General features: G+C 35.6%; 1 protein-coding gene across 1 annotated transcript in view; it reads left to right on the plus strand.

Moving 5' to 3' along the window:
* The window catches only part of FAM179B (family with sequence similarity 179, member B), a 164,925-nt gene that overhangs the window by 64,918 nt on the left and 90,117 nt on the right, over positions 1–9,890 (plus strand). Inside the window, exons 6-10 of the mRNA XM_011996232.1 lie at positions 1,485–1,717; positions 4,854–4,963; positions 5,024–5,047; positions 6,347–6,375; positions 9,174–9,201. Coding sequence (XP_011851622.1) covers positions 1,485–1,717; positions 4,854–4,963; positions 5,024–5,047; positions 6,347–6,375; positions 9,174–9,201 — 424 coding nt within the window. The remainder of the gene's footprint in view (positions 1–1,484; positions 1,718–4,853; positions 4,964–5,023; positions 5,048–6,346; positions 6,376–9,173; positions 9,202–9,890) is intronic.

Below are 9,890 nucleotides of genomic sequence, written 5' to 3' on the forward strand. Positions count from 1 at the left end.
ATAACTTATAAATTTCACCTGATCATACATAATTTTGCTTTGTTTTTATAATAACTTAAAAATAGTTCTTTTTTTAGTGGGTAATTGAAAGGTGAGTTTCTTTTATGTAATTATTAGTAAATACAGGAGGATACCATTGCTTTTAGATAGTCAGCTTTTCACGCTTTTAATAGAGAAGTGGCCCTACTACTGAATCAACTAGTATAGTTGTTGAAAATTACTTATTCTCCCTTATAGTTGCTAATATGACACTTCTTATTTATTATTTTGAATGAGTCACTGTTTATATTCTTTGGTGTGAGTTGACTTTTAGCAAAGGCATAAGTGCTTAATGTGTTTAATAATGTATCAAACACTTTCATTTTCATTAATTCATTTAATCTTTACAGTAACTCCTTGAGTTAATAAGCAAGTCAACATCTGTTTTGTTTTTTGTTTGTGTGTGTGTTTGTTTTTACAGAAGGGGCTCAGTGATGTTATCTGTCTTGCTCAGGGTCAGAAAGTAAGTGGCAGGACTAGGATTCAAGCCTTGTTCACCTACCCTTATGTTCATTATGTTTTTCACTGTACTACACTGCCCTAAATCCATTAAAGGGGCTTTTTATTGAATTTGCCTTCCAACTATGAAGACTTAAGATATTTATGGATGTTTGCATTAATTGAAAACAGATACTTTCATTAAATGATTAATCTTATGAATCAAATGTAAACAAAGCAGTTTATGTATGTTTCTGTGTTCCTTAATTTGTTCAAAGTTTTATTGCTAGCCTTACTATATTTTGCCATAACAATTTCTACTCTGGATTTCTTTCTTTCTTTTTTTTTTTTTAAAGACAGAGTCTCGCTCTGTTGCCCAGGCTGGAGTGCAGTGGTGCAATCTCGGCTCATTGCAACCTCTGACTCCCGGGTTCAAGCGATTCTCGTGCCTCAGCCTCACAAATAGCTGAGACTGCAAGTGCCCACCCCCACACCCAGCTGCATTTCTAAAAATATTTGGCTTCAGAAGTTACGTACAATGATCTGTAATTTTAATACTTGCAAGTTTGATGTAAATGTCAAATTTTTGAAAATTGATTTTCATTAATCACCTCCCAGAGCTAGCTTCTAAGCCACATCAGCACACCAGATGTACCTCTGTGACATCAACTCTGATATCTACCATCTGATTCAATGATTCATTTATTAAATAATTGAATTAATGCAATATATTTAGTCATTATGCCCAGTGCTGAAGATACCATGATGAACAATAGCTGAGATTCTTCCTCTCAAGGAGCTTCCAACCTAGTAGGTTTTTTATAAATACCCAAGTGATAAAATCTGTGTATTTATACTATATACATATATATAAACATTCATTTTTTTTAGTACGGGATTGGGAAGTGGTTAGCTAGGTATAGTCAATGGAGTATAAAATTTAAGGATAACTTGTACCAATATAAGGAATTTATGTTATAAAGTTTACTGTTTTCATTTTTTCTTAGATGCATAGCTCTCTTAGGTCCCTTCGTAATAGTGCAGCTAAGAAAAGAGCAAAACTAAGTGGCAGTACTTCAGATCTTGAAAGCCCTGATTCTGCAGTGAAGCTCGACTTGACGATGGACTCCCCGTCTCGGTCTTCCTCACCAAACATCAGTTCTTACAGTGAAAGTGGAGTCTACAGCCAAGAATCATTGACTTCTTCTCTGTCTACAACTCCCCAGGGGAAGAGAATAATGTATTTTATTTTTTGACATGATAAATGAATGCTCCTCTGTAATTAGTGATTTAGAGCCCTAATATCATATTTGTAAAAACTTAAAACCATTTATGTTTTAGTTTTTAAATGTTAAAATATATTTAAAAGACATTGGAAATGTTTACAGATATTACCTTGTTTGGCTTTGGTTTCTGGTGTGAGTGGAAAGAGAACACAACCCCAACTGTAAACCAGAACACCTAAATTAGTATAAACCCTGTTCCTAAAGCCCTAGTTGTTCTCTCTAAGGTTTATCCTAACGTTTTTTGTCCTTTAGCTCTTTTCTGGATTATTGACTCTTTTGCCAATTGATCTATAGCTAATATTAATTACTGCTTTCATTTTAAGCTCAGTACCAGTTTCCTCTAATTTATGAATAAGTTTCACCCAGCTATTATTTTCTTATGTCTTATTTCCATTATCTTGTAGAAGCTCAGGATTTCATTTCATACCATAGCTCTCATAGCCTTGTTAGGAGTCTCCCTACAGCAATAGTGCTGGACTTAAAGTTCTGGCCACTCCCTGTCAATCGAAAATTGTTTTTCAGCATAGCAGTTGGACTAACTTTTTCAGATTACTTCTATTACCTCTAAGTCTTAAACCTTAACCTCACTTAACTGATAAGTGATCTCAAACTGCTTTCTGGGCATCTCTGTGACTCTACTGTAGGATTTTGGGAATCCCTTCCTCTTTTATTTTGGACAAAAACCTGGTAATAGAATTGATAGGGCACAGAGTAGATGTATATTTAACTTTTTAAGTAACTGCTAAACAGTTTTCCAAAATGATTGTGTAACTTTATACTCCTACCAGCTACGTGTGAGAGTTATACTTGTTTTACATTTTTGCTAATATTTGGTGTTGTCAGTCTTAAATTTTTTTCCTTTGTTTTCATCCTGAACCAGAAGTAAATATTTAAAATTAAAATTAATTTCACTTTAGTGAATTGGAATTTCTTTTTTTTTTTTTTTTTTTTGAGACGGAGTCTAGCTCTGTCGCCCAGGCTGGAGTGCAGTGGCCGGATCTCAGCTCACTGCAAGCTCCGCCTCTCGGGTTCACGCCATTCTCCTGCCTCAGCCTCCCGAGTAGCTGGGACTACAGGCGCCCGCCACCTCGCCCGGCTAGTTTTTTTGTATTTTTTAGTAGAGACGGGGTTTCACCGTGTTAGCCAGGATGATCTCGATCTCCTGACCTCGTGATCCGCCCGTCTCGGCCTCTCAAAGTGCTGGGATTACAGGCTTGAGCCACCGCGCCCGGCTGTGAATTGGAATTTCTAAGAAATATAGGTAAATAGAGATTGCATAATCAAAGGAGAGGTAGTGTTCTAAAGAGATCATAATGTTTTATTCCAGCAGTTCATAGAATTAAACTGAATTCTTGTGTTCCATTCTTAGAAGTTTGTCTCAGCCCATTATTTTTTCCTATACATTTTTAACTTAAATAGCAGTTTGTTTTGTACTTGGAAATTTTATCGTCCAACAGTCCTTTGTTGTAATTACCTAGGTAGAATAATACATATATTGACAAAATGAATTTGGAATAACAGCATGGTCTGGTATATTAAGTTATAAAACAAAATATATTTTTAGCTTTTAGAGCTAAAGTCCTTTTATGATCTTCCATGAAGATGAAAATTTATGTTATATAATCCTACAGTTGCAAGGTTGTGTAAATTGAAACCTACTTAAGAAGAAAAGTTCATTTTATATGATTTGAATATATGATGTCCTATATTTTCTCACTGAGTTATCTTCTTCAGATACTGAATTCTGTGAGAAGGTAGTTCAGCACACCCTCGTTTATGGACTGAATTGTCTTTAACAAATTTAAGATTTCCACATTTAAGATTAGTGGCTTTAGAACAATTGTACTTATCCAGCTTACATCCTGCCTTAAGATTCATGGCCAAAGAAAGCCACTACTACCTGATTTACACAATTTGTCCTTAGGTGTGTTGGGGAGGAAAAATTGTTGAAAACCACTCTCCTAGAGACTGAAATTTCTTCTTTCATCCAAGTCAACTACACTTAATATAAATGTAGATTTATAGTAATCTATTCTAGAGAAATTGCTCTTTCAAAATATTTAACAACGATTTTTCACTAGGTCCACTCACAAATATATTTCTATCTATTTACTAAGAATTGTACTTCTTTGTAAAATCTCTTCTTTTTAATATTCATTACTAACTTATTGACATTGTAACACTTACTGATTTAAAACAGTTCCCTTAAACTCAGATTTAACAGTCTTCAGTTGGCTTTCTTAATGAAACAAGGCCTATAGGTCTTTATAATGTCAGGAAAGTACAGCAAAGAATAGCTTAAGAAGAAAGTGGCATTTGCCAAACTCACTCGTTGCTGATCTCTTATTTATAATACAGCCAAGTCTCTATTAATTTATGTTATCCTATATGAGGATAGATAGTAGTTATTAGATAATTAAGAATGATTTGATTTGTTATTTTTATTTATTTATTTATTTTTGAGACAGGGTCTCACTGTGTCACCTAGGCTGGAGGGTAGTAGGTCAGTCTCAGCTCACTGCAACCCCTGCCTCCTGGACTCAGGTGATCCTCGGCCTCTGTAATAGCTGGGACTACAGGTGTGCACCACCATGCCTGGTTAATTTTTTAGTTTTTTTGTAGAGATGGAATTTTGCCATGGTGCGCAGGCTGGCCTCAAACTTCCTGGGCTCAAGTGATCATCCTGCCTTGGCCTCCCAAAATGCTAGGATTACAGGCATGAGCCACCACACTTGGCCTTGATTTGGTTTTAGAATGGATTCTTGGATCAGTTTTTTTTTTTTTTTCCTTAGGGATTATATAGTATAAGTCAGAGAGTCATTTTCTGTGGCAGTCCTCTCATGAGTAATTAAGAATTGACCATATGTTAAAAAGGTTGGCAGTCCAAAAGATGAATTAAGAATAATATATATAAACATGTATGTGTGTGTGTATATATACTGTTAGCCATATTTTTTCAAGTGTCATACTTATTGCTCCATTATTATCTAAAAGTTCTGTGAGTTAATAAGGAGAATAGAGAATATGTGATGTGAGTGTTGAACAGCACTAAATCTTAATGTTTATTGAAATTACTTTGTTTCATTGTAGGTCAGACATATTTCCAACATTTGGGTCAAAACCTTTTCCAACAAGACTTTCTTCTGCGAAGAAAAAAATTTCTCATATTGCTGAACAAAGCCCCAGTGCAGGTATTCTATGTCTGTTTATAAACATAATTTATAAAAAGTATGATTTTCAAATGATGTAAAAAATGATAGCAAGTGCATTTCAGATTTCATGTTGTTGCGGATACCAGTTAAGACTGATCTTTTTTTTTTTTACTCCTTAAAAGATCCTTTTGACAAGAATATGATATTGTTTTGGAAGAAAAAAATATTTATTTACCTGAATCACTGATCTCTTTTAAAGCTCATTGGCATACCTATGGCTGGCTCCTACCCCCAGATTTTTTATGTAGTTGGTGTGGAGTGTTACTTAGTTGGTGTTAGCTGTCAGAGTTTTGAAAACTCCTCAGATGATTCTAATGTGCAGCATAGTTTGGGAACCACTGGACATCCCGAAAGAGAATTTTCTTTAAAAACAATATTTAACTATTAGCAGTAGTTAAATTCATGTGTATCTTGTGTTAAAAATTTTTGTGAACTAAGCCTGTAAGTCTCTAGTTTTATAACATCACTTCTCAGAAAATAGATTTAGTAATTAGTCAATTAGAAAAAGATTTGCACTATGATCTATTTAGGGTGAGAACTGCATGTGATTCTTAGGATTAGTGAAACTACATTGAATTGTGAATAAATTGTAACAAATTGGGATATGATGTTAAGTTTCACGTGATCTAATGTAAAAGTCCTAACAACTTTAAGGCTGCTTTACATTATAATTACCTTCCTAAAAAACTGTATATGTATTTGATTATTTGCTAAGATTTTAAATTTCTTGCTCTTAAATGTGTCTTAATCTCAACCCCTCTTTTTAATCCCCACTACCATGGCTTTAGTACACACTTTTCCTTATTTATTACTTACTTAGCCTCCTAAGTTTTCTCCCAGCTTCGATTTCACTCACTTTGACACTGTTCCCCACAGTGCAAATCTGACTATATTGGCCAGCCTGAGTTCATTCTGGACATCCTTTCATGATCTGGTCCCTGCCTACCTCTCCAGCCTCATTTTTCACTGCCCTCTTTGTATCTTGTATTTTCCCTGTTTGTGTCCAGCTGAATCAGACCACCATCAGTACAATTTCCTATCTCTTTGCAATTGCACATACTGTTTTTTCTGGATGAAATCTAGAATCCATACCATACCCTATTTAGCTGTGACAACAGCTCAGTTTCTCTGGGAAACTTTCCCTAATTCACAAACAAAATTATTACCTCTTTTGTTATACCATTACGTCTTGCACTGACACCTTTTTTAATGATACTACCATTGCTTTACTTTTCTTCAACTCTCAGATTCTTGATCCTCGAAGATTATTTCCCACTGATTACCTACCAAGGCTTATCATAATTGGGAATGTGTGACTTAACCAGGTGTGTTTCGTATACTGGCTTGCATAAAACTAGCGTTAACAAAGAGATAGCTGTACTTCTACGCATGCAAAGACAGTATATACGTGCTTTGGAGTCCAAAAGATGAGCTGACACCCTAGTTTGATGTTTAATAATAGTATTCATACCTTACACAAGTTACTTAACTGCTTTGGAACTTCGTTCCCTCATCTAACAACATAAACCTTGAGAAGGGTAGTGAAAATCTAAGTTCGTGACATATATAAAGCAGCTAGTGCATAGTAGGCACTCAATATGTATTTGTCCTCTAAGGGGAGAGAGTGACCCAAAGAAATACATAAACTTATCCTTAATCCTTTTTCAGGCTGAACTTCCTAATCTATAATTTTTCAAGTATTTCTATAAAATCGAGGAGATATCTGATTTTTAGGTCATATCTACTTTGTAAAAATGGAACCCACTTTTGGAAGAATATCTTTGGAAATGGAAAATAATAGATTTTTAAAACCTGGATTTGAGTTCCCTTGTGACCCTAGTCGTGTGACCTTGGGAGTCATTTAAGTTTTAGCAGTGTGATTGATCTCGTAATAGTATAATACATACTTATATATGCAATATTTAGTGTTTTCCAAAGTTGTCTAATCTTTTTTTTTTTGAGTTGGAGTCTCCCTCTGTCACAGAGGCTAGAGTACAGTGGCGTAATCTCGGCTCATTGCAAGCTCTGCCTCCCGGATTCACGCCATTCTCCTTCCTCAGCCTGCCAAGTAGCTGGGACTAGGTGCCTGCCACCACGCCTGGCTAATTTTTTGTATTTTTCGTAGAGACAGGGTTTCACCGTGTTAGCCAGAATGGTCGTGATCCGCTGGGCTCAGCCTCCCAAGAAAGTTTCCTAATTTTAGGAATCACCCTTGAGTGCATGTAACATCTGTTGACTCTGGGGCGTCATCTTATGCCTCATGAATTCATCTTTCTGGTTAGAAATCTGTGTTTTTAACAAGTAAATTAGGTATTTCTAGGATCAAGTTATAGAAATACTACTGTTATTGAATTCACTATATTAAATTTAACCTTTCTCAAAATAAGTTGCTAATATTTTGGATTTTATGTATTTGGGTTTGCTTTGCTTTCAGTAAATAAGTGATTCCCACAAATTTATTGTGGTTTAGTTGGTAAAACATAAAAATGATAATGCTCAGAATAAAGACTATTGGACAATAAACACAAAAATAACAATTATTTTAAAATTCCACCTATAGTCTGCCACTACCTATTAAAGCACATTGTGGTAAATTTTCTGAATGATGTTATAATAAACTTCTTCTAGTGTATTAAATTAGTTTTGCCTATTAATAGAAAACATTTCCACCCAAAGCCAGTATGTTTATGGGTCTTTTTTTATGAATTAACTGTCAAGACTAAGAATTTATAAAGATATGTGTGTTACTTCCACAAATTGTCTATGATTTAATATCAGATATTCTTGAAACTTTTATCTATGAACTTACTTAGTGCCCTTTATTCTACAGTCCTTTCTAGCCCCGTTTCCCTAGCTACCTCCTCTTCCCACCTTCCTGTTTTTATTCAAATACAACATTATTTTTTAAAAGTATATTTCACTGGGCACAGTGGCTCACACCTCTAATCCCAGCACTTTGGGAGGCTGAGGCACGTCAATCACTTGAGCCCGAGAGTTTGGGACCAGCCTGGGCAACATAGCAAAACCCCATCTCTATCAAGAAAATTAAAAAATAGCTGGGAATAGTGGTGTGCGCCTGTAGTCCCAGCTATTCAGGAGGCTGAGGCAGGAGAATTGCTTGAGCCCAGGAGGTTGAGGCTGCAGAGAGCCAAGACAGCGCCACTGTACTCCAGCCTGGATGACAGAGCAAGAGCCTGTCTCAAAAAAAAAAAAAAAAAAAATTATATATATATATACACACACACACACACACACACACATACACACACACATCATTATTAATGGTTTACATTGGAGCTACATATAAAAATGGACAATGACTCAAATATATAATGCCTAGGATTTTGCATTTAGTATATGTTTTATGGTTGTAATCGCTGCAGAGTATTCATAAAGAGTGATTAGTTTAAACATTCAAATGTAAATTAAAATTTTTGTTATTCAGTAGAAGGAGGCCTACATTAAGGTTTTGCTTTTTTTTTTTTTTTTTTTAATTACAGATATAATAACATTTGGGTACTTAAAATGTGTTAGGCACTGTGCTGAACCCTTTACATGTATTTTCTTCATTTCATCCTAACAACAGTTGTAGAAGTGGTACTGTTGTCTCTGTTTCACAAGTAAGGTTAAGTGACTTGTCCAAGTCTTCTCAGCAGTTTGAGTCGCAGTGCTATAATTTAAAGCCAGGAAACATGATTCCAGATACTGAGCTCTGTATCCCTATGTAGTTTACTGTCTCATCAGTGAAGCCAGTATAGAAGGTTAAATTTCATGGTGACTTACCTTTTAAGATTGAATATCTCTAAATCAGAATCTTCCCTAAGCATACCAATAAAGAAAAATTACCGAGTCTTCTCAGTTTTCAGATTTTTCATTTTTCATGGGAATAGGAGAAAAGAGAGAAATGAAATAGGTAGCTCTTAGGTCACATTTTTTAAATTCTGGATTAAAAAAAATTTGTTTTTAGTGTAAAGTTAAAGGTGCCCATTAAAAAAAAAATACTTGTCAGACCAGGCACAGTGGCTCACACCTATAATTCTAGGACTTTAGTAGGCTGAGATGGGCTGATCACTTGAGCTCAGGAGTTCGAGACCGGTCTGAGCAACATGGCAAGACCGTATGTCTACAAAAAATACAAAAATAAGTTGGAGGTGGTGGCATGCACCTTTGGTCCCAGCTACTAGGGAGGCAGAGGTAGGAGGATTGCTTGAGCCTGGGAGGCAGAGGTTACAATGATCTGGGATTTTGCCACTGCACTCCAGCCCAGGGAGACCTTGTCTTAAAAGAAAAAAGAAGCCGGGTGCTGTGGCTTACGCCTATAATCCTGGCACTTTGGGAGGCCAAGGCGGATGGATCACAAGGTCAGGAGTTCGAGACCAACCTGACCAACATAGTGAAACACCATGCTGGGATTACAGGCGTGAGCCACTGCGCCCGGCCTACACCAGTGAATTTTTTAATTTTAATTTTTGATGGAGGCAGGGGCTTGCTTTGTTGTCCAGTCTGGCCTTGAACTCCTGGGCTCAAAGAATTCTTATGCCTCAGCCTCCTAAAGTGCTGGGATTACAGATGTGATTCACCATACCTGGCCTAATTATAATTTTAAAGCCTATTTTATGAAATGTTGTAGTATAGTGTATAATAAATGTTCTTAGCTGCTAAGAACAAGGACAGGGAAAAGTATTATATAATTTAAAATAGGATAAAACTTCAAAAAGTACTATAATGTTATAGTTCCTAATATTATGTTACTTATCTTTTTAAAAGGTTAGAAGTTGAGATAAGTTTGGGGGGAGATATGTACTTATGTGTAATATTACTGGAATCATTCAAATATTTTAAAGGGTTTACAACATCCAGTGTAAGCATAATTGGTCAACACATGAACTATAGGTTTGGGTGGTGATTCTGAAGA

The sequence above is a fragment of the Mandrillus leucophaeus genome, unplaced genomic scaffold (genome assembly GCF_000951045.1).
Source record: "Mandrillus leucophaeus isolate KB7577 unplaced genomic scaffold, Mleu.le_1.0 Scaffold505, whole genome shotgun sequence".
NCBI lineage: Eukaryota > Metazoa > Chordata > Mammalia > Primates > Cercopithecidae > Mandrillus > Mandrillus leucophaeus.